This window comes from Oncorhynchus clarkii, chromosome 1, assembly GCF_045791955.1.
Source record: "Oncorhynchus clarkii lewisi isolate Uvic-CL-2024 chromosome 1, UVic_Ocla_1.0, whole genome shotgun sequence".
NCBI classification, from domain to species: Eukaryota; Metazoa; Chordata; class Actinopteri; order Salmoniformes; family Salmonidae; genus Oncorhynchus; species Oncorhynchus clarkii.
In genome coordinates, this window is record NC_092147.1 from 69,020,453 (window position 1) to 69,046,927 (window position 26,475).

Genomic DNA, 26,475 nt, shown 5'->3' on the forward strand with positions numbered 1-26,475 from the left:
GCGGTCGACCCATCGGCGGGCTGAATTTTAGAGGCTGTTTGCATTTTTAACCGATTTCCTGCAATTCCACACATTTCTCTATGGAGCTAAGAGAAATCTTCACAGTTTTAAATCTATTTCCTGTAATTGTGCATATTCAGCCTTGGAGCTCAGAGAATTTTTTTTTAGTTTTGAAGCTAATTTCCTACAATTCACTGCATTTTTCCACATCTAATGCTGTGTTGCAAAAACAAAACAAAATCTATATTGCTAAATGCATTGTTTTTGGAATTCAAGTCTCCCTGACTATTTAGCTTTTATTTTGGTGATTGTTAGATCTCAAAGATTACATTAATGAAACATATATAGGTTAATTAACTTTTCTACATACTTTATATCTGTTTTTAGTCATATAAGTTAACACTGAAAGGGTTTTTCCTTCTCACAGATTCACAGTCGGGGGATGGAGGGATTGAGGGGGCATTCTATTTGGAGGTCTGAACGGGTCCCCCACAACCTGCTATAATGACACTGTTCACACAACAACAGGAGCCTTCACCATGACATAGTGTTTATTATGGTCTAAACTTGGAGTCTGTGTGTGTGTGTGTGTGTGCGCTACTTCCTGAATGTGTCTGTATATGGAGACATGTTTTGTTAGATTGTATGACATTAGTGCTGTGTGTATGTACATTGGGGCAAGGAGGCAAAAAGAGAGAGAGCAAGAGAGAGAGAGAGAGAGAGAGAGAGAGAGAGATGGTGTGTGTGTGTGTGTGTGTGTGTGTGTGTGTGTGTGTGTGTGTGTGTGTGTGTGTGTGTGTGTGTGTGTGTGTGTGTGTGTGTGTGTGTGTTTATCTGTCCGTCTTGTATATGGCCCAGACCGTGCCTGTTGCAGAGAGTGATTCTGTCCAGATGTCCAGACACAGAGGCACACAGAAGTCTACAGACACTACCGTGTGTGTGTGTATGTGTCTGTGTGTGTCAAACGATGGATGGGACAGGACAAACTATAAGCTAGACACGAGACAGCACAGCAGAGATTCCATTACGTAGTGCTACTGTCCTTTTCCACAACAAGACTACTGCAGCACTGTGCTGGATCACAGTCTGAAACACATGAGATCAGAACAAATTTACTTACATTACTAGTTATCACTCTTGGTTCTGTTTATGCTCGACTTACCTTCAGTTGCAGAAGGATTCAACACTCTAAAGTATCCATAGATGGCCTAACCTACCATACCAAATTATGCATTAGTATAAAATAACAGGAAATTTGCAGGGCCCATGAGTCAGCCAGAAGAGGAGAATGTGGACTGTGGTACTTTCCCAGCCAGCACATAATGTTCTGAGAACCATATGTTTCTTAGAGCTTGGTGAGAACATGTTTTTCCTATGGTTATGTTGCATACAATCTTCCCACAACTCTCTGGAGATGGTGCTGGATAGTTGCTTGGCTTTGAAACATTCTCAGCACATTTAAGGAACTTGACAAATTTATTTTTATTTTTTTGGTATTTCAATAATTTAACAGAACGTTTCCTAAAAGTTCAAACACGGTTACATGAACGTTCTCCAGCTGGTTTGACTTTGGGAATGTTCTCAAATAGTTCAGTGAACATTAAGAAACAACTTTGTTTTGTGGGGATTTCATTACTTCAGCATAAGGTTTACTACAGGTTTCCTCATGGTTCTATTTAAAGTCATGTTCTCACATTGTTCAGAGAACACTAAGGAAACGTTCAATAGAAAACCACAAGAAAACTTTAGTAACATTCAGAGAACATTCTAAGAATGTTATTTAAAAACAGATACATTCCGTTCTCATCATCAACAAAACTCTCTCTATCCTCCCTCTTGTTAAGAGTTTTCAGGTGTGTTGGCCACGCCCACTAATTGGCCACACCTGATCTTAATGAGTGCTTGTTTCCTTTGAAATGTGGTCTGTTTGAATAGACTGAAATTAACAGCTATGTATGAGTTATAAAAAACATGGCAACAACCATAGTAAGACGTTCTCAGAAGCTCCCTGCAACAGGCAAAAATTTCACTTCCATTCTCAGAACGGTTAAAAATCGTTCAGTTTTACCAGCCCGAAAACATTTGGCTTCGTTCCCAGAACCAATAGGAAACCAAAAACATACGTTCCCACAATTTCCAAGGAACCAAATGTGCTAGCTGGGTTGTCTGTTGTTCTAATCTTTACATCTCTTCTCTTTTTTTCCTTGGTCCTGCCCTGTTCACATGCCTCTGTTTCATACGCAGGTGAGTACAGTACTTTGAATCATTTGTCAATCATTTTGTAGAAGAGGACTTTGTTGTCTTTTTATTATTCTTGGCACACACACATGCATGCAAACATTAACACGCATCAGTAGTTTATTAACAATAGTAAGTGGAATTGCGAGAAGTTACACACAAGAGTGTGTGTGTGTGTCTCTGGGAGCACGGCCACACTAATGGATGGAAAATCTCTCCACACACTCTGCCCACGAGACAAACGGCCCCTCATACAGCCTCCTATGTACTGTCTGCTCATCTGTCTCTTCCCTTCCTGCTTTCTTTGCCCCCCCTCTCCGTTCCTAACACGTCAACACATTAAGCCCTATAGTATCAATAAAGTTATTTCAACCAAAAGTACATGACGTTAAAATCAAATACTCATAGATGTTTTTTCTCGGTCATTGAGTTTGGCTGAGGTTCAGATTACCTTCTGAATGTAGTGTCTCAACAGGTTTATTGGTTAATGTGCTTTGCCTCAATAGTTCTCAAAGGTAAAATAAGAATTTGATCCTTGTAGGTTGCTGTGTAACATTTAATGTTTCGGAAAATAGATTGTAGCAGAGATAATTCAAGTGAGTTAAGGTTTAAACATATCACAGCATAATGTGTTTGATATTACTTTGATTATTACTGTGTGAGAGTTTATGGAATTAAATTAAGTAATCAAGGTCAAGCACATTTATATGAAAGAAGTGTGTGTCTGATAAGGTGTGTGTCCTAGATGCACAGTAAAACGTGCACAGTGGGTTTGAGTAAAGTGTGTTTTTAAAGACCATGGTTTGATGTATTATATACGCTACCGTTCAAAAGTTTGGGGCCACTTAGAAATGTCCTTGTTTTCCATGAAAACACACATGAAATGAGTTGCAAAATGAATAGGAAATACATTCAAGACGTTGACAAGGCTATAAATAATGATTTTTAATTTAAATAGGTGTCCTTCAATAAGTGTCCTACAAACTTTGCATTCGTCAAAGAATACTCCATTTCCAGCAATTACAGCCTTGAAGATCTTTGGCATTCTAGTTGTCCATTTGTTGAGGTAATCTGAAGAGATTTCACCCCATGTTTCCTGAAGAACCTCTCACAAATTGGATTGGCTTGATGGGCACTACATAACATATGGTCAAGCTGCTCCCACAACAGCTCAATAGGGTTGAGATCCGGTGATTGTGTTGGCCACGTCATTGTCGTGTCTTTGGCTATGCCGGATTAAGTGATATGACATGCTATTCTATAAAATAATTTCTCCGTAATTAATATTACCTGATTGAGCTAATCATGTAAATGTAGAGTCGAGGCACCACAAAATAATATTTATAGAGCTGTTATCTTCCAAATAAACTCTTAAAGACCTAGTAGTATTTTACATCAATAGCAGTCAACATTAATCGTCATCATAATTCAGTCTCATCTGAAAGTTGTAAATTCTTGGTTATCTGCACAAACCCTGGCTAACAAGTTGAATCAGCAATACAAAATTGTGTTTAATTATTTATTTACTAAATACCTAACTAATCTCACAGAATTACACATACACATAATTAAATCATAGCTTGATTACAAATGACATCATAAACGAAAACATCCCTAGCGGGCCGAACAGATATGACAACTGGTTACACAAAAGAAAAGGGCTGGGTTTGAGTGAAAGAGCGGGAAGACTGAGGAACAAAGGGCGAAGCTGTGCTATCGTAAATACAGAATCTTATGCATTCTAAATTACCGCCCATTTGGAAAAGGAAAATGCAATAAATATTTACTCTGAGCTGCGCTTCGGTAGGTTGGTGGTAGATGGAAGGCCGTGTTGCCCAACCGAGACCTTTGTCCTTTAAAGAATGTCTCTGCTGGTCAATTGGAAATGTTGTAGTAACGTTGTTGTGTGGTAGATGGGATACTCTGTCTGTTCCTTCCTAACCTGCGTTTGCAGCTGCTGTTGCTAACTCAACGGCTAGGAGGTATCACTTCTGTAGTGAATAAGAGTTCAAAGTTCATACCATTCGCAACCAAAGCTCACGCTGATGGTGGCTTCGTTCTGTAGTTATTATCTGAACCATTCTGACATCGGACCGTAGTCCTCACATCCTCGGAACAGGAGGTTACATTGTCGTCAAGGCTTTATATAGGAAGGGAGAGGAGGGCGTGTTTGAAAAGTTTTATAGCCCATGTCCCTTCACAGGGGCGGGCCACAGTTTGAGCAGAGCCCTACCTTATGAAAACCCAAATCTCACATTTTAGAAGCTAAAATCACATTTCATCCCATCACGAATAATTTCATATTCAAACATTTAAATTGAACAACAATTCCATGTGAATCCGATAACTCTGATGTGTAGACCTTCTACTATAGAGTTTATGTCATCTTATCATTGATGAGTATGTCTCAGATGACAACCGAACTGACATCATATTCATTAAGGACCCCCGCATATGTTCAATTAGTCGGATTACCAGAATATAGTTAAAATCCCCCCACCTTCTGATGTCCCCAGAATCTCTATGTTAACCAAGGGTTTTGCAAATGTAACATCAGTTGGGTAGAGAGAGGAAAAAGGGGGGAAGAGGTATTTATGACTGTCATGCTTCTACACCTGCATTGCTTGCTGTTTGGGGTTTTAGGCTGGGTTTCTGTACAGCACTTTGAGATATCAGCTGATGTACGAAGGGCTATATAAATAAATTGGATTTGATTTGATAAACCTACCCCCAGGCCAACGTCATGACACCATTATAGACAGAATACCAGCTGACTGCTTCTTCCCTAAATAGTTCTTGCATAGTTTGGAGCTGTGCTTTGGGTCATTGTCCTGTTGTAGGAGGAAATTGGCTCCAATTAAGCGCCGTCCACAGGGTATGGCATGGCGTTGCAGAATGGAGTGATAGCCTCCCTTCTTCAAGATCCCTTTTACCCTTTACAAATATCCCACTTTACCACCACCAAAGCACCCCCAGACCATCACATTCCCTCCACCATGCTTGTCAGATGGCTTTTCTGCATCTCACGAATGTTCTTCTTTGTGATCCGAACACCTCAAACTTAGATTTGTCTGTCCATAACACTTTTTTTCCAATCTTCCTCTGTCCAATGTCTGTATTCTTTTGCCCATCTTAATCTTTTATTTTTATTGAGATATGGCTTTTTCTTTGCAACTCTGCCTAGAAGGCCAGCATCCCGGAGTCGTCGCTTCACTGTTGATGTTGGCGTTTGCGGGTACTATTTAATGAAGCTGCCAGTTGAGGACTTGTGAGGCGTCTGTTTCACAAACTAGACACTATAATGTACTTGTCCTCTTGCCCAGTTGTGCACCGGGGCCTCCCACTCCTCTTTCTATTCTGGTTAGAGCTAGTTTGCCCTGTTCTGTGAAGGGAGTAGTACATGGCGTCTTCAGTTTCTTGGCAATTTCTCTTATGGAATAGCCTTCATTTCTCAGAACAAGAATGGACTGACGAGTTTCAGAAGAAAGTCTTTGTTTCTGGCCATTTTGGGCCTGTAATCGAAGCCACAAATGCTGATGCTCCAGATACTCAACTAGTCTGAAGAAGGTCAGTTTTATTGCTTCTTTAATCAGAACAACAGTTTTCAGCTGTGCTAACATATTTGCAAAAGGGTTTTCTAATGATCAATTAGCCTTTTCAAATTATAACCTTGGATTAGCTAACATAACGTGCCATTGGAACAGAGGAGTGATGGTTGCTGATAATGGGCCTCTTTACTCCTATGTAGATATTCCATTAAAAATCAGCCGTCTCCAGCTGCAATAGTCATTTACAACATTAACAATGTCTACACTGTATTTCTGATCAATTTGATGTTATTTTAATGGACAATTTTTTTTGCTTTTCTTTCAAAAACAAGGATATTTCTAAGTGTCCCCAAACTTTTGGACGGTAGTGTATCTTCTAGGTGCAAATCAAAGGTTGTGTGTACTATCGTTGCTCAGCAAAAGGTGTGTATTCAATGGGTTGTGTGTAAGGTGTGTATCTTCTAGGTCCGCAGAGCTGTGTATGATGGGTACTGAGTAAAAGGTGTGTGTGTCCGCAGTTTGTGGTGCTCTGGAGCAAAATGCTCTGTGGTAGTAGTGCTGCAGACACCCAGGTAAGCAGGTAAAGGTCTACACTGTAACTCTATGTATTTATAGAAGACCACATCAATTAAAGACGCAGTTCTGTCGAGAGCACGCACACATACACGATACTCATTCATGCGTATAGTTTACACTCACAGTTCATATGTACACACATGCATACAGTACCAGTCAAAAGTTTGGGCACACCTACTCATTCTAGGGTTTTTCTTTATTTTTTACTATTTTCTACATTGTAGAATAGTAGGGAAGACATCAAAACTATGAAATAACACATGGAATCATGTAAAAAGTGTTAAACAAATCATTGTTTTTGCAGCCCAAATAAATGAACTTTTAACAAGGCACACCTGTTAAATTAAATGCATTCCAGTTGACTGTCTCATGAAGATGGTTGAGAGAATGCCAAGAGTGTGTAAAGCTGTCATCAAGGCAAATTGTGGCTACTTTGTGTCATCAAGGCAAAGGGTAGCTACTTTGAAGAATCTAAAATATATTTTGATTTGTTTATCACTTTTTTGGTTACTACATGATTCCATATGTGTTATTTCATAGTTTTCTACAATGTAGAAAATAGTAAAAAGAAAAACGCTTGAATGAGTAGGTGTGTCCAAACTGTTGACTGGTACTGTACACACACATGAATGCAGGGCCGGCTCCAGGCATAAGTGGTCACTTAGGGCCCCCGACTATGTTTATAGGAACTCAGTTGGGGTCTCAACTTAATGTTGAGAGTAAGGTGGAATGGAATACACAAAGTTTGAAAATTGGTTGTGTAATTTGGTTGTACAAACTGCCTGCTATTTCCTGAGCAGTCTATTACAACAGCAGGTGCAACTGCCTCTCACAGTGATATTTCACAGTAGAAAAGGAAACTGTCTAAGCTGACTGTAAAGTAATTTAAAGGAATATAGCTCAACAGTTAACCAGCTCAGCAGCAGTTTTTCTTGTTGTCTTGTCAGTCACTTACATTCACTCAATTATCCATTTTAGCTAACAATTTTTTAGATTGGCAAGTTAGTCTAGCTATTTATCTAAACTTGTAGTTATGATGGCCGAATACCTACTGGGCACACATGGCATGTGCCCAGGTGCCTTGACCTCCAGGGGCCCCCATTGTTTTTGTTAGTCACTCTCAATTAGATATCATTAACATGAAATAAGTCAATGCAAAATGTGCCTGTTGAAAAGATTTGTAGAATTGCATTAAATTTGTTATGATAATTCATAATTTACTTTCTGTCCTATGGCAAAATGTGTGGCACTGCAGGAAATTAACTTTAAAACGTATATTTTTCACTCTTCACTCAAAAGGGGTGCCACAAAAATGTGTTGCCCACTTGGTGGTGGGGGGGGGGGGGGGGGGGGGGGGATAACCAAATGTGGCTTCGGGCCCCCAAAAGGCTAGAGCCGGCCCTGCACACATGCTTATGTATTCTTAGGCATGCTTACCCAAACACTCACACGCTGCTGCTGAGCTGCTTAGCTGCTGAGGTATATTGCTTTAAATTACTTTACAGTCAGATTAGACAGCATCATTTTCCACTGTGAAATATCATTGTGAGAGGCAGCTGCACTTGCTGTCGTAATAGACTTTTCAGGAAATAGCAGGCAGTTGAGTGTGTGGACACATACACGCACACACACACGCACACTGTGCTGGCTGCTTTCCTGTCAGTCGGCAACAGCTGAGCACAGCTTAAGTTATATGCAAGTGTAAAGGCATGTGGCCTCACGGTTTGCTTCAGCACTTCCCCTGAATGTGTGTGTGTTCACGCGTGTGCACGTGTTTGTGTGTGTATGTGTGTGTGACGGTGTAACTGTGTGTGTGTGTTCACGTGCATGCACATGTTTGTGTGTGTATGTGTGTGTGTACACGTCACTATCCTTACCATGCTTGGATGTTTCAGTGGAGATATACACTGTATCTCAGCCACCCAGACGCCAGCACTGGTGTAAATCTCTGAGGCCTGAAAGCACACACACACACACTAGCACTTCTGTGTGCTTTCTCTTCTCCTTTCTTCGATTTTCTTCTCTCCACTCATCTTCTCTGTTTAGTTAGCAACTTTCATCACTTTAAATAATGACATTGCAAAACAGTCCTTATGCTTTGTTGAAATTGTTAAACTTTTTAAGCTAATCAGATTCCTTTATTCATTAAAAGGACAATAACTGCAAGCTATTGTTGTTAATCACAGACATTATTGTATTTACATTTTTATATTCATGTACATTTATTTTTGATTATAAACTGTAGTTATCTGTACTGCATTGTTTTGTTGAATTGTTGATACAGTATACAGGCATACCATGCACAAATCAAAATGTGACCCACCCACTCAGTGTTATGTAGCAAAATTTTAAATGGTGTTTTTTACATTGGATAAAAAAAGACTAAGAGATACAAAATGTATGTCACTACTTCACAGGAGAGCCATGTGCATTTTTTTGGGGTTGGCAGAAATGCCAATTTTCATGTGCCTTAATAACAAACTTGTATGCCATCTGTAAATATTAATGAAATTGTTAAATTACGAGCCTAGTTGGTTTAGCCACAGAAAAGGCCAGCAACCTTCCCACTCGCCATGATTGGCTGCGATAATGAGTGGGCTGGACATGCCGAGAGATGATTTCAGATTGGTCTGCCATGTAGCAAGCTTCTGTCTATAACATGAGCTGGTCAGTATGTGTAGGTAATCCTTTCTAACATGGCTTTTTTGAAAGATATCACGTAGGGGAACAGCACAAGTGTTGCTCTCCACTTTCTGGAGGACCGTGTTTTGAAATCAGTGAAATTAGAGTATGATAGCTCAGGAGATGGAGAAAATTCTGGCGTTTGATTGCAAATATGCAGATGGAGTTGAAAAGAGAACACACAGAATGCTGTTGCATAAAACACCTTTCCCCAGATTACATCTTCAAACTAAGGGCAACCATGGCATCCGTGACAGAGAGGGAGAAGCGTTGACCCATTTATAAGATAAGATAGTAAGATAGTCTAGTTAGTCCATCTTTGTCAATTATGCCTGCTAAATTCTTGGCAGCAATGTTATTGAGAGCATTAGAAACACTTTTGCAGATCTCCATGGCTAACATATCTTTCAAAAAATCTGCGGTAGCAAGGATTATCTACACATACTGAGCAGCTCATTTTACAGACAGAAGAGTGTTACATGGCAGACCATTGGCTTGCCAATCCGAACTCATCTCTCGGCATGTTCAGCCTATCCATTATCTTAGCCAATCATGGCTAGCGGGAAAGTTCCTGTTTTTTACCGTGGCTTAACCAACTAGGCTCGTAATTTAATAATTGTATTCATATTTGCAGATGGCATACAAGTTTGATATTAAGGCACATGATAGTTCACATGTTCCAGAAGTGATTTCTGACAAAAAAAACGCATTTTGATGAAAATACAAAATAAATGTTAAAATGCTTTTCCTGTGAAGTAGTGACATGCGACATCTGCCTAGCTTCTTGAAACGGGTCACAAATGGCATAATAGGCACATAGCAGTGGAATAGCGGACACCTAATGGGCACAGGGCAGTGGACTAGTCTCTCTGGTAGACTGGTAGTCTGGTGGGGGGTTTGCAACACCCCCTCTAGGGCATGTTGTGTCATAGCAACTCAAGGGTAAATATATGGGCATCTCTGTCTGTCCGTTCGTCCATCCGTCTGACTGTCTGTCTGTGGTAGTCCTGTCAGCATGGGCTGCATAGAAAGACCTTCCTGGGAAATGTCTATGCTGTTGACTCGTTCTTTGTTAGTGCCCTTTGTTGTGAGCGACTGTCATTAAGAGCACATGTTTACCTTCATAAAAAAACACATTTTACTCAGGCCTCCAGAGTGGTGCGGTGGTCTAAGGCACTGTCGCAACTGGCCGCGACCAGGAGACCCATGGGGCGGCGCACAATTGGCCCAGCGTCGTCCAGGTTAGTGGAGGGTTTGGCCGGCAGGGATGTTCTTGTCCCATCGCGCTCTAGTGACTCCTGTGGCAGGCCAGGTGCAATGCACACTGACACGATAACCAGGTGTACGGTGTTTCATCTGACACATTGGTGCGGCTGGCTTCCGAGTTAAGTGGGTGTTGTGTAAAGAAGCAGTGCGGCTTGGCTGGGTTGTGTTTTGAAGGACGCACAGCTTGTGACCTTCGCCTCTCCCAAGTCCGTACGGGAGTTTCAGCAATGAGACAAGACTGTAACTACCAATTGGATACCACGAAAAGGGGTAAAAGTTTAATATATATATATATATATATTAAAAAAAATTGCCATCTCAAGAGGTAAAGAAAATAAAGACTACAAGTGCCTCTTGTCAACTTCAACAAAAACTATACATCATACAATGCTCCACAATATTTTAAAGTGTAGGTCTAGGTATTATGCTTCCAATGAGAGGTATTATACAGTGGATGGTTAGTGGTGAAATTTAGCTTTCGCAACTAAGTGGGAAGTGAGAATTTACCACAACTAGGAAAAATTCACTTGAATGGCCCTCCAACTGGTAATTACTGTCACGTCTACTCCCGCCCCCTCCCCTCCGGCATTTGGCGTCGCCGGGATACTAACCACCGGTTCTGGCACCAATCATTACACGCACCTGTACTTCATCATGAGGTGCACCTGTACTCCATTACCTCACTTATTACCTCCCCTAAGGCACTCCCTTATGTTGTTTCAAAAGTCAGTATTGTTTCTGTGTTTATGAGATGAAGCGTTCCATGTTTGTTGTTTTATTCAACCACCTGCTTCTCGACTCTCAGCATCTTCATTAAAATTACTAGTTAAATCAGCCACGAGTCCCCTTGTGACAAGGGGATGGAAGCTTATTGTGTGCAACAGGGAGGGTCAATTGAATGCGAGAGGCACCAAAAATGAAAAATGTTAATTTGTTAACCTTTCTAGCCTGTCTATGGGTAACAGGGTTGACGTGTAATGCTCGACCTGCTCAGTTTTCCATCAGAAAACGGTGAATAAAAGTAGAACCAGCTCACCTGTTTTTACACTAAGATTTCACTATTAGATGTTCAATGATTATTTTGAAATAAATATTTTTTTTAAAGTAATAGTTTCACCATATTCAAATGAGAGTTGAGTTGACGTAACAGGGTTGACCATAAAATTAGGGACAATTAATTAATCACTAATCATATGAAATAAATAATTATTGTCAGAAATAACTTTGTCAAGCAACAAAATAACTAGGGATTTACAATGATGGTGAAAACTTGCAGGATTTTTGGGGATTCATATTTTTTTTATCAAGTCTTCATTTATATTCAAAATCATATTTATTAAATCTCCATGTGGTCTATATTAAAGGACAATTCATTTCATATAGCAGGCTTTTAAAATGTAATATTGTTGCATCATTTCTACATAACATATCAAAGGCACTTATCTCGCGGAATGAACAAGTACACGTTAAGTTCTGCCCGTTGGACGTTGGTTGCAATGCTCTCGTTAAGTTTCTTTGTTTATTTGTCATATGCACATGAAAGACATGGAGTCACTACATGACGGATAATGTATCAACTTTGTAGTCATTTAAATGCATGTTAGTGCTTTTGGTATGTGTCAAATACAATAAAAATGCATTTTGACTAAATATATTGTAGCGGTGGCAGCCTATTGGAATATATGGAGTCGTGGCTTGTTGGGGTCTTGGCTTTGTTTTAGTGCTTTTTGATGAGACAGATTGTCAAGCCAGTTAATGTGTTATGTTGTGTTCTATGATTAAACATGAAGTTTGTACATTGCCAGCTCTGCAGTTTTAATGAGACTGACATTAGTGCATGTGATACCAAAGAGCCTACTAAAGCTTCATTGTTAAGACAGTCACCATTTCTTAATAATATGATTTGGCCAATTTGTATATTTGCCATACATTTATTAAATATATATATTTCTTATATCTAAATGTAAGAAATGTAAATACATCTAAATGCATGTTGGAATATATTTTACAAAACATTTCCAAGTACATTTTAAAATATATTTACCCAATATATTGATAAATGGATGTGAAAATAATGGATGTTCAAATATTCATTCTTGAATGTATTTCAGAATGTGAAATACATTAAATACATTTTCCGATGCATTTAATCTATATTGTGATATACATTCATTTATACATTTTGAATGCATTCCGTATTGTATTTTAGAAGGTATTTCAAATGTATTAAATACATTTTCTATACATTATTTGGTCAATTTCACATGTATCCTAAAAAAATGATCTCAAAATATATTATACTTTTTTCCCTTATGAGACACTGAAAACATTGACAGAGTCAGAGTAGCGTTAATAAAGATAAGATGAGCGATATTGATGTGAATGAGTCAGTAATCAGCTGGAATAATCTTTATGCTGTGATGCTGCATGGGTCTAGGCCAGCCATAAACATCAAAGGAGACGCATCAAAGGCCTACTCCCGCTACTCTGCATCACAGAGTGTGTCCGTTCGGTCCGATCGTAAGACACACACAGGTCCCATGCACGCACAAAGACACACATGTACATACATATGCATACACTGGTCCTAGCTCCCCTCCTTTTACCAAACAAAGTTCCTATTTAGATCACAGGGTTCATTGCCAAAGGTTCTCATCTGTGTTTATCCATCCTGAAGTGGTGTCTTAGAAACGCACCAGCACCTTTCTCCAATCCTCTCTTCCCTCATCTGCTTTATTTGGAGACTACCATGACAATAGCGCGGCATGTATCCATACTGTTGATTTTTCCCATAATCGCAAGTTCAGAGGCAGACTGATTAGGACATTTTGAAAATGTCCCAATATTCCCACTGTTGGAATGTTTGTTCTGCTAGACATATTGTGTTACTGTAATGTTATTGGCTGTGATGTCTCCAAGACAGACCTCTGTTAAATGCAGACACCACAGGAGGTTTGTGGCACATTCATTGGATGGAATGGTATCAAATACGTCAAACATGGTTTCCATGTGTTTGACGCCATTCCATTTGCTCTGTTCCATCCATTATTATGAGCCGTCCTCCCCTCAGCAGCCTCCACTGGCAGACACGCTGTCAACTCATGACAAGGTTAAATCAACTGTTCCTTGATGGGGAATTCTGTGAATTTGACCAGTTAGCATTCTATTTTATGCTATTCTGTTCTATTTCATTCTACTATATTATTATTATTATTATCTCTCTCTCTTTCTATTTCTCTTTCTCTCTCTCTGTGTGCACTCAATGCTGATAAAGGGCTATCTGCTATTGATAGGGGGTAAAGCCTGTGAGGGGATGAGTGAGTGTACAGTATATAAAGGAGGCCCACTCAGCATAACTAGTGACATTGTATTTTACTGCCCCGCCGATACAGCTCCAGATATATAGACCATAGGAACCTTTTCATGCACACAAGAAAATGGAGAGTGATATTTCCACTCCTTTATGGTTCATTAACCCCTTCTTCTCTGTAATACATCGGCAGAGTAGACCTAGAGTCAGCAGATTAGCACCCCACACTGGCTAGGCTTTCACTCGTTCTTTCTTTCTTTTTGGCAAGGCTCCGATAAGGAATCGTAGCCACTGCTTTCTGACGTATGATTACCCCAACTATCAGTGGGTTTCATTCCTACATAGATAAAAGTGATTGATAAAATGACCTTATATATTGGGGAGAACAAGTATTTGATTCACTGCCGATTTTGCAGGTTTTCCTACTTACAAAGCATGTAGAGGTCTGTAATTTTTATCATAGGTACACTTCAACTGTGAGAGACGGAATCTAAAACAAAAATCCAGAAAATCACATTGTATGATTTTTAAGTAATTAATTTGTATTTTATTGCATGACATACTGTAAATATTTGATACATCAGAAAAGCAGAACCTAATATTTGGTACAGAAACCTTTGTTTGCAATTACAGAGATCATACATTTCCTGTAGTTCTTGACCAGGTTTGCACACACTGCAGCAGGGATTTTGGCCCACTCCTCCATACAGACCTTCTCCAGATCCTTCAGGTTTCGGGGCTGTTGCTGGGCAATACGGACTTTGAGCTCCCTCCAAAGATTTTCTATTGGGTTCAGGTCTGGAGACTGGCAAGGCCACTCCAGGACCTTGAGATGCTTCTTACGGAGCCACTCCTTAGTTGCCCTGGCTGTGTGTTTCGGGTCGTTGTCATGCTGGAAGACCCAGCCACGACCCATCTTCAATGCTCTTATTGAGGGAAGGAGGTTGTTGGCCAAGATATCGCGATACATGGCCCCATCCATCCTCCCCTCAATACGCTCAATACGGTGCAGTCGCCCTGTCCCCTTTTCAGAAAAGCATCCCCAAAGAATGATGTTTCCAACTCCATACTTCACGGTTGGGATGGTGTCCTTGGGGTTGTACTCATCCTTCTTCTTCCTCCAAATACGGTGAGTGGAGTTTAGAGCAAAACGCTCTATTTTCTTCCCACAGTTGTGTCAAGTTGGCTGGATGTCCTTTGGGTGGTGGACAATTCTTGATACACATGGAAAACTGTTTAGTGTGGAAAACCCAGCAGCGTTGCAGTTCTTGACACAAACCGGTGTGTCTGGCACCTACTGCCATACCCCGTTCAAAGGTGCTTAAGTCTTTTGTCTTACCCATTCACCCTCCGAATGGCACACATACACAATCCATGTCTCAATTGTCTCAAGTCTTAAAAATCCTTCTTTAACCTGTCCTTAACCTTCTTTAACCTTCATCTACACTGATTGAAGTGCATTTAACAAGTGACGTCAATAAGGGATCGTCGCTTTCACCTGAATTCACCTGGTCAGTCTATGTCATGGAAAGAGCAGGTGTCCTTAATGTTTTGTACAATCAGTATATATATGTCACTAGGTCACGCGACATCCTTTACCAACAGTATCATGTGTTGGCGTTGGGGAATGACAAAATTAGCACCTCATTAAAAGACCTAAAGCTTTTTGTTTTACGTTGTGTTTCACTTTGAAGACACTATCTATGAGTGGTGATGGTCGCTGTAAAGCCGACAGTCGACATGGGTTATAATCTCTAGCGTAAGTGATGCCTTCTCAACATAGCTCCTCGTGTTTAACTCTCTGATACCACTTCTGAACATCATGTGCTCATATAGTAATCTCATCGTCATTCACCAAAGAACGCAGTTCTCCAAGCTTGCAGAAACTCTCCAGAAAGGCAGGTTTTCATTTTGAGTGCTGAGTGTGGTAAAACAGTAGGCTATAGATTGTTAATTCCCATCCTCATTCGGAATCATGTATAATTGGTACCAATATAAATACATTGAAGCACATTTGATTATTATGCTAGTAGTTCTTGCATAAGAAAATGTTATGTGTGCAGTTCCCATAGTTTAATCCAGTAAAAGTACTTTCTGTAGCCCTTATGCTGCCTGCTACCCAGTCCTTTATGATGCAGTACTATCACTTTATTCAGGCTACTTAATGTCTTATAGGCCTATCATGCAAACATTTCATGCACTTTCAATCAATCATTCACTGGTGTGTCATCACTATAATTTCCATTCCGACATTACGTCTATCCATCGAGGTGCCATTCTATACCTTCGAAGTACACTTCTAGGTCATTGTACATACCATGTGTAGTTCATATGGACTTCATCCAAATCAAGTCCAAATCAAATCAAATGTATTTATATAGCCCTTCGTACATCAGCTGATATCTCAAAGTGCTGTACAGAAACCCAGCCTAAAACCCCAAACAGCAAGCAATGCAGGTGTTGAAGCACGGATTCCGATGATTTTTTAGCTGTATAGGACTAAGGCACACATCTGTCCCGGTCTTCCCCGACCAGCTCCCCTGGAATTCCAAATTCAAGGTCGTATGCGCTCTTGTCTTCCTCTACAACCACCACTCTGAGACCCAGGCCCTTTTTCCTTGCAGATTTGGTCCTCCGTTCACCACAGCCTTTAGCGGGGACACGACTGTCAGAATTGGAGGCTGCTCTCCTAGCTTCTTGAAGACTAGAACTAGCTAGATAGCTGGTAAATTAGACATGTGCCTCCCCACATTCTGAAATTGCATTTTTGTGTCCCCCCCAGTATTACCATTGGAATATGATACAAAACGAGGAAATGGTGTGCTTTAGGACCATGCGAACGCCTCCTAGTGGTCCGGTAAACTGTTTGGAGTGTTAATCTGACTGGATAAAATATATATATATTTCTAAAACCAAAGTTGCGCCCCTGGTCGTTGCTATGTGGCAGTGTCGTCTCTCTATCTTCTTTTCAGAAAGCTCCATCAGTTTTTCTCCCTACTCTAGTCAGCTAGCCTAACTTTAGCTTGGCTTGTTTACCTCTTGAGTGGAGGGAGCGTGGGGGGCGTTGCGCATGCAAATAGCATTCATATGAGAACCAATCAAAAGGTTGCTCAAATGTTTTGAGCTAAGCCCGAGTAACCAGACCAGTGAGTCACAGCTCTCTGTGTATTTACGTGGGTTGTGTGTCAGCCAGGTATACTACCTCATTTGGAAGCTGTTGCATAAAGCCTTTTTCTGTTTGTTATAACTGTTTGGTTTAATCTAACGGAGTAGCATGGATGGAGGGAGTTTTATGGATGGAGGACAGATGCCCTGGAATACTAAGGGGATGTGTGTGTGTGTCACCTCCTTTACCCCGTCTTACCATGGTGACGTGAGTGGGACTGACGAGTGAGCAGGGTCAGTCTCTGCACAATGGTTCCATCACCCCTGACAAAACAACAACAATCAACTGGCCAATCCTCAAATAATGAAATTATAGTGTCTTTTTCATGAACTGCTCCACAGACCAGCTCCTCCACACACGCACACCCATAGGCACAACAGTTTAGAAGGTGGAAACAGCACAGATGTTATAGAACTTGTGGGGAGTTTGGAGCGGCTGTATGTACAGTAGCACTTTAGAAACCCTTTGTCTCGCTCTGACAAGAGACAGCCGCAGACTCTCCATCATCAGACAGGAGACTCTCACAAGCTCACATGAACACACAGAAACAGCTTTATTTCCCCTCTTAGTTTAACCATAGGCACTGCAAATTAACTTAAAAATACCAATTTTGCTGAGATATTGAGAACAAGTGTAAAAAACAATATATACGGCAATATGATTCCAGTCGTGGCACAGGTTTGAACACAATTAAGCGTTATGAGTATTGTATTCACTCAATCATATATCCCTATGGTCTATTCGTTGGTTGTGAATTATTACTATATATATCCACTGCACATTGTGCCAAAGCAAAACTATGAGGTATAAATCAGGTCCTTAATGTAAACCCAAAGGACTTCCTGTAAGTAATGCTGTAATGCCTAGTCAGAAGGTACAGAATCTGCTTGCTACACAAAATTGTACTTTATGTTTCATGTCCGGGTCGAAATAGTAGCCTATTTGTTATCTTTCAAATACTTTAGATGAGCTAAACTTAGCTTTATCAGTGCAATGGAACCAATGGATTAATCCTAAAAGTGCAAACCCCATCCAGAGAAGCTAATGTTTGAAATAAAACAAATAATATTTCAACCTAGGTCTGCACTGTTAGAGCCCAGAAATAGAAAAAGAACAGTACAGTATATCTAGATGGTTTAGACTCGCAGAATAATGTTTCGAAAAAAAGATTCAATGTGTGGCTTCTGTAGGGATGGAGAAAAACTCTACCAACTCACTTGGATTCGAGCGAGTACTTTTAGAGAGCTGTTTTCCCTTGAGTCCCTTTACTTCCACTGCTGATAGGATAAAGAACGAGATGCGTTTCTAAACGTATTGTTAAGGATCTCCCCTTTGCACCCTGTTACATGGTTGAAGTGTCTCTGCATTGTATGGTACTCATACTCACAGGCAATCGGTACAGGCACACACAGTACCACAAACACATGCACACACTCTCTTTCCTTGACATCTGCTTGACAGTTGCGGCGTTGACCAGTAGTGGAGAGGGTGTGCTGATGAGAATCTGCTGTGCAGTGTGTGTGTGTGTGTTTGTGCGTGTGCGTGTGCGTGTGCGTGTGTGTGTGTTTTACCCAGCTTCAGTTATGAACCTTCTCAGCTGTTGGCTTTACCCAGTATCCCTGTCTGGGTCAAGTTAGAACAGGATTTTAGCTCCACACATGGAAAAGACCGTCTTCTATTTCTCTGACTCTCTCATGCACGGGCATACGGACGCTCGCACAACCGTGTTGTGGGGTACTTTGCTGCAGGAGGGACTGGTGCACTACACAAAATAGATGGCATCATGAGGTAGGAGGATGTGGATATATTGAAGCAACATCTCAAGACATCAGTCAGGAAGTTAAAGCTTGGTTGCAAATGGGTCTTCCAAATGGACAATGACCCCAAGCATACTTCCAAAGTTGTGGCAAAATGGCTTAAGAACAACAAAGTCAAGGTATTGTAGTGGCCATCACAAAGCCTTGACCTGAATCCTATATAAAATTTGTGGGCAGAACTGAAAAAGCGTGTGCAAGCAAGGAGGCCCACAAACCAGACTCGGTTACACCAGTTCTGTCAGGGGGAATGGGACAAAATTCACCCAATTTATTGTGGGAATCTTGTGGAAGGCGTTTGACCCAAGTTAAACAATTTAAAGGAAATGCTACCAAATACTAATTGAGTGTATGTAAACTTCTGACCCACTGAGAATGTGATGCAAAAAATAAAATCTGAAATAAATCATTCTAGCTACTATTATTCTGACATTTCACATTCTTAAAATAAAGGGGTGATCCTAACTGACCTAGGACAGGGAATTTTTACTTGGATTAAATGTCAGGAATTGTGAAAAACTGAGTTTAAATGTATTTAGCTAAGGTGTATGTAAACGTCCGACTTCAACTGTATTTATTTTCAATGTTTTGTTCACCTACAATCTAACCACAAAGCTTGCCATATTTTCCCTCTCTTTCTGGCTGCCCTTCCACTTCCCTTGTAAGTTCAAATTGAAGTTTGTTTATTTGTCATATACACATGATATGCATGGAGTACACAGTGCAATGGAATGCTGACTTGCAGGTTAACCTCTCAACAATGCAACAACAATAGAAAAGTAAGTAGCTAAGTGAATAAAAAGAGTAATACAAATAAAAGCTGAAGGTAAATAATTTCCGCAAGCTAGCCAGTAGCTACGGAACTGGCTAGCCAGCCATGCTAGCTACAGAAATGAAACCCATGAAATACACGCTGGAAATAAACGCTTTCCAAATATCATGACATATCAACATCTTTAGCTTGCCCATTCACTAAATATACTGTTAAATAACCCAACAGCTTAACGATCCTGAGCGCTAACGCTAGCTTATTAGCATTAGCCAACCATATGATGAGGGAGACTAACGTTAGCTAGTTAGCTACCACCTACCCTGCACAAACCTCATTCACTGCTGCCTGCTTGTGTTCAACCTTCTAGATTTTTTTTGCCTCTCTTTCGGGAAAGAAGTTCAGAATGTACATATTTACTGTGTGCTATACTGCAGACTGACTGAGTAACAGGCGTTTTGCTGACTGATAACATTGACAAGGGACATAAACGGTCCACTGCGTTGTGAAATCTTTACCAATCACAGCAAGCATTGCATCACTCCAAGGGCTTCTTGCCTCCTACTGCCTTGCGCAGGATATTGTCTGTTAATTTTTGTCAAAAATAAATGTCAGTGAAATGTTTTTCTATACTGCACAGCACAAGTGTTGTGTGGTTATGGAAACACATATACAAATTACAATAATAATACTTTTGTTTGACCATCAAAAGGTTTGGGGCTGCACCAAAAACATCCGGGGCTGAAGCCCAATAAGCCCAGGCTTAATGACGCTACTGGAGTAGGTTTGGAAGGCTGAGGGGATGCGGTTTTTCACTTGGAGAACATCTGGAGAAGGTTTGGAAGGCTGAGGGGATGTGGTTTTTCACTTGGAGAACATCTGGAGAAAGTTTGGAAGGCTGAGGGGATGTGGTTTTTCACTTGGAGAACATCTGGAGAAGGTTTGGAAGGCTGAGGGGATGCGGTTTTTCACTTGGAGAACATCTGGAGAAAGTTTGGAAGGCTGAGAGGTTGTGTTTTTTCATTTAGAGAACATTTGGAGAATTTTTGGAAGACTGAGGGGTTGTGGTTTTTCATTTGGAGAACGTTTGTCTGTTCAGTCTGAGTGGCCTTGGCCCTGGTGTGTTTTGTTAAGTAGTTGCTTAGAAATAAAACCTTGTGCTTTATCGCTCCCATCAGCAGGTAAGATATTACACTACACTTGATAAAACACAGGGATGAACTAATAGACTCTTGGCAAGGAGACAATATGTCTGTGCCTCTCACTTTCTCATCTCTTTTTTCCCTTCTCTTCTCTTCTCTCTCTCTCCTTCTCTCTCTCTCCCTAGACACAGACAAACTCAGGGCCAGCTTTAATTTGTCACTTACATTAGTGGGCAAAAACAGGAAAGCAAACACACACACACAATCCCAAACACACACGCGCACACACACACACGCACGCACACTGCAGAGGTTGTTGTCAGGATGCTCAATGCTGCCATGTAATGCTGTTGTGTATTTATAGCAGAATGTTTCATCATTTCTGCACTACCATTACCCTAAGAAGTCTTTCTAATTTAACTCCACATATTCACGTGTCGGTATTCCATCTCTGGAATATTCAGAAAAGTACATAGAAAGGTGTACATAGAAAAGTGCTTAAAATGAAGTTGCTATTTCATACTGTCCTGTTCTCCATCTCCTTTTAGAATTACCTATTTTGTTTGTATTTTTAGCACTTGCCTTATTCTCCCTCCCTCCCTCCCTCCCTCCCTCCCTCCCTCCCTCCCTCCCTCCCTCCCTCCCTCCCTCTGATTGAAGGGGAATGTATGGCTGGCATCAAAAGAAAGGAGGAAATAGATAATGATACCAGGCAGTATGGTGTGGAAAACACTGACCTCTCACATAGCTGATCCATCACACACACACACACACACACACACACACACACACACACACACACACACACACACACACACACACACACACACACACACACACACACACACACACACACACACACACACGCGTACACAGACGCACATGACACAGACACATTGCATATCAAAATACACAAACCACATATTTTAGGCTGGGTTTCTGTACAGCACTTTGTGACATCAGCTGATGTTAGAAGGGCTTTATAAATACATTTGATTGAAATTTTACATATACCATTTACAGTATACACACACTCTCTTTCGGACACACACACACACACACACACACACACACACACACACACACACACACACACACACACAGCTGTATTTCTGCTCCTTGACTCTAAATCTTCTCCCAGTTGGATGAGTCTGCTTAAGGGAGATTTACGGCCCAGATATGAAACAGGATGGTTAAATGTGTTTTGTGTGTGAGTGTGTGTGTGTGTATTTGTCCGTCCATTCTATAATGTTGCTCATGGATCATTGACAAAGAGAGACTATTTGTGGTGTAAGAATTACTAACAATAAAAGGATATTAAAGGACCTACAAGGCATGGTTAGGTAGATCCTGCACTTTTTGCCTTCTCCACTTTCACCTCCACTTCCACCCTGACCAGAAGCCATCTCCCCAGCCACATCCCCCTAAACCGGGGAACCAGAGTGGCACTCCAACAGAACACACTCACTCTGGCTGTTCCATTCCATTAAATTGGGTGTTAGGTTTAGGGGCATTTTGGCTTTATATGGTTTTGTCTTTGCTCTTCTGTGCGCTCATTACGAGAGGAGAGAGAGAGGCACTTCACCTCCATCTCTGTATTTGTCTCCATCTCTGTCTGTCTGTCTGTCTGTCTGTCTGTCTGTCTGTCTGTCTGTCTGTCTGTCTGTCTGTCTGTCTGTCTGTCTGTCTGTCTGTCTGTCTGTCTGTCTGTCTGTCTGTCTGTCTCTCTGTCTCTGTCTCTGTCTCTGTCTCTGTCATGCTGCCTCTCTTTTTCTGTCTCTGTCATGCTGCCTCTCTTTTTCTGTCTCTGTCATGCTGCCTCTCTTTTTCTGTCTCTGTCATGCTGCCTCTCTTTTTCTGTCTCTGTCATGCTGCCTCTCTTTTTCTGTCTCTGTCATGCTGCCTCTCTTTTTCTGTCTCTGTCATGCTGCCTCTCTTTTTCTGTCTCTACCAGTTGCACACTAGAAAAATGCCAGAGATATTCAATTTACACACACCATACATATCAGCCACAAGCACGTTAGACACAACAAGTTAGACAAGCCGTCTTATACACACAACCCAAAAGCCAGTTAATGTCCAATCATGGCAATGATTGATCCTCCTTGTGATTAGTTGGTTATCGATCGCTCTGTCCAGAGACTGATTGATGGATTGATTGGTCCAGTCATCGATGAGGTCATTAGTTACAAAGGCGTCAGTCATACTGTCAACTCATCCAAATGTGGGTTGTGGTAGTGGTGGGGATAAAAGGGGATAAAAGTCCATCCGCAGACCATAACACACATTGTTATTTCACAATAGAAAGAGGTTCTGTGCCAAAGTGGGATGAAAAGTGGCAACCCATTGTTTATTACACGTTGTGTTAGATACATTTCATCAGAAATCTATCATTGATCTGTATTATTGTAAAATAGCAACACAATAAAGTTATAAAACTCTCTTCATCTACACACACACACACACACACACACACACACACACACACACACATACACACACACACACACACACACACACCTACTCTCTGAGCAGCAGCTGGGAGTGGATCTGGTGTCCATGCCTGGTCTGTCTGACAGTAAAGGCCTATTAGTGTCTGCTGCTCTATCAAAGCCATATGTTCCCCGGCTGTTAGGGCCATACCATGCCCTAACTCACCTCCCTCTCTAGGTATACTGTAACTCAGCTTGGAGTGGACCGCCAACAGCCCTTTACTCACCCTAATATTTCACATTAATCCCATGGAAAATAAACGATGTTATGAATCACCGTCTAAGGGGAAAGGGCTGAGTTCAGCTCCAGGGGAGGGGAGAGAGGGAAGAGGGAGACAGAGGAGAGAAGGGAGACGGTAGAGGAGAAAGGGGTGAGCGAGGTGAAAGAGGGAAGAGGGGTGAGGGGTGAGAGCTGTGGAGATAAGACTTACAGAGTGACACTCACCCACACACTCATGGCAGAGCATGAGGGAAGAGCAAGTCATAAGACAAAGAGAACAACAAAATGCCTCTTGCTGACTCTTGACAAGATGAACATAGTCTTTTTAATGAAATGGAAAAATCCTGTACCAGCTATAGCCCTAGGCAGAGTGGACTTTCTTAGAGAGAAAGAGATGGAGAAGAGGGGAGAAGGCAGCAATAAAGGTGAGCAGAAGATGAAAAAAGAGGGAGAAAAGAGTTTAACACAGTATAATCATCACACACTTTCATGCTGTGTCAACTGCTAGTTCTGCAGTTTTATCCTCAGCAGTGTACCTCATTACAGTAATAAAGCTGGGGGTTTTGTCTGACAGCGCGACCTGACCTTGATTTCATGTGTATTGCATAATATCTGTAGGTGATATATGTGTTATCTAATGTAGCGTATGTCTGTTTCTCTCTCTGTCAGGTTCATCTTGGTGTTTGGCTGTCTGGTCCTGTCAGTATTCTCCACAATCCCTGCCCATCAGGACCTGTCCAACCACTTTCTGCTCATCCTGGTGAGTGTAATGCCTCATTCACATTACAAATTAGCAGTCCGTTGCATTGCACTGGATGTCATTCATTTCAATGGGGACCATTTCAATGGAGTGGAATCGCAGCGCCCCCTTGCAGTTGAAGACTCTGTTCCAAAACGGAGGATTCGAACTTGCAACCTTTTGGTGACTAGTCCAACGCTCTAACCACTAGGCTACCCTGACACCCCGTACCGCTTTCCAATACAAGTAACAAAGGTTTCACATAATAAAATAAACACAATTGCTAACAAAGAAAGGCGCAAGGAGAATAAAAAAAGATAGCTAATTCAAATCATACAGTAAAGCATCTTTATGGGGATTTATAAAGAGGCACTGAATCTGCAAACCTGATCTCTTCTGATGGACCATTCCAACGTTTAGGGGCCCGAATGGCAAATGCCCAGTCTCCTTTAGTTTTCAACCTAGACTTTGGAATGGTCAAAAGTTCCCTGCCAGAGGATCTCAGGCTGCTTCCTGGAGATATAGGATGGGGCTAAACCAAGCCTTAAACGTGTTTAATACAATTTTGAAATTGATTGTAAAAGTGACTGGTAGCCAGTGTAAAGAAGCTAAAATAGGTGTGACATGGTCACATTTCCTGGTGTCTGTTAAAAGCTGAGCGATTCCTGACTGAGACATGTATACAAAGAGTAACAGTAATCTAGGTGTGAGGAAATCATAGCATTTATAACTTTCTCCAGATTTGTTACTTTTATTTCTTAGTTTTTTACTTATCTATTTTTTACTTGACATGTATTTTTCTTAACTGCGTTGTTGGTTAAGGTCTTGTAAGTAAGCATTTCTCTGTAAGGTCTACTACACCTGTTGTATTTGGCGCATGTGACAAATACAAAAAATACAATACAATTTGATTTGATTTCACTGAAATAAAATACTTGACTTTAGTTATATTTCTTAGATGATAAAAGCAAGACTGGATAATCTTCTGTAAATGCAGCTCGGGGCCAACAGTAGGCATAACATTTTTGAGTAGTCTAGTAGGGATCACGTCCAAGGGGCAGGAGGAGGTCTTCATGTGAGCTATAGTGTCAATGAGGGACTCAAAGGATATTTGCTCAAAGAAGCTAAAGGAAGCAGTAGACAGTTACGGAGTAGTTGCCTCAAGTGTCTCCTGACCAGAAATGCTGGTAGGGCTGCTGTCAATTTGGGATCTAATATTTTTTACATTTTCTGTAAAGAATCTTAAAAACTGTTCTCAGAGGTCTGCGGGATGCAAGCATGTCACTTACATTCAAGGGTAGCTGACGTTTGTGTAGACCTGTGTCATTTTTTATCATCCACAGCAATTAGAGCCTCTCTATTGTAGACTACATGGGGTACCTCGTTGCAAACATATTAATTACTGTGTGTGTGTGTGTGTGCGAACTGTACATGTGTGTGTTGAAGTGAAACAATGTAGAGAGAAAAAAATATATAAATAGAATAGAAAAATAATAACACAAGGAATAAATACACAATGGGTAACGATGACTTGGCTATATACACTTGGTACCAGTATCATGTCGATGTGCAGGGGTACGAGGTTGTTGAGGGAGATATGTACATATACAGTAGGTAGGGGTAAAGTGACTAGGCAACATGGTAGATTAAAAGTAACAGCAGCGTATGTGATGAGTCAAAAGAGTATGTGATGTGATGAACATAATGTGTGTGTGTGAACTGTACATGTGTGTGTGCTGCAGTGAAACAACACAGACTCAACACTCTGCATACTAATCTTCCTGACTGCTCTCTTGTTATTTTGCAGCACCGCACAAATGAAAACACATGAATAATGGAGACATTTCATTTACTGCAGCTATAGCTTATCAAATTTAACAACCCGAGATGCTGTATTGATTATTGGTGATCATTATTAATCATTTTCTTTTATACTAAAACTGTCTGGAATAAATATACCATTTTGCAGCATATCAAACTGTCTCCCGTTGCCTCTTGATTGACAATAATGGTCTATGATATCATGTGTGTCTTGTAGGAGTTTGTGATGATCGTGGTGTTTGGGCTGGAGTACATCATCAGGATATGGAGCGCAGGCTGCTGCAGTCGCTACCGGGGCTGGCAGGGACGCCTCCGCTTTTCCAGGAAACCCTTCTGTGTTATAGGTAAGTTTGTGTGTGTGTGTGTGCGTGTGCACCCATACCGGAAATGTAAAATAAATATATACTGTATATTCCAACATATATTATGGAATATATTTTAAATATACAGGTAACTGCCAAAATAAAGGAAACACCAACATAAAGTGTTTTTTATTTGGGCTTTGGGCACCACGAGCCAGAACAGCTTCAATGCACCTTGGCATAGATTCTACAAGTGCCTGAATGTCTATTGGAGGAATGAGACATCTTTTTTTTACAAGAAATTCTACAATTTGGTGTTCTGTTCATGGTGGTGGAAAACACTTTCTCAGGTACCACCCGTAAGTGTACAACTGGTTTGAGATCTGGTGA

The 26,475-nt window shown here is 40.9% G+C and overlaps 1 protein-coding gene across 1 annotated transcript in view; it reads left to right on the forward strand.

Moving 5' to 3' along the window:
• LOC139417136 (potassium voltage-gated channel, KQT-like subfamily, member 5a) overlaps positions 1–26,475 on the forward strand; it is a 96,669-nt gene that overhangs the window by 38,496 nt on the left and 31,698 nt on the right. The window contains exons 2-3 of the mRNA XM_071166384.1: positions 23,893–23,983; positions 26,001–26,127. Of these exons, the coding sequence (XP_071022485.1) occupies positions 23,893–23,983; positions 26,001–26,127 (218 nt within the window). The remainder of the gene's footprint in view (positions 1–23,892; positions 23,984–26,000; positions 26,128–26,475) is intronic.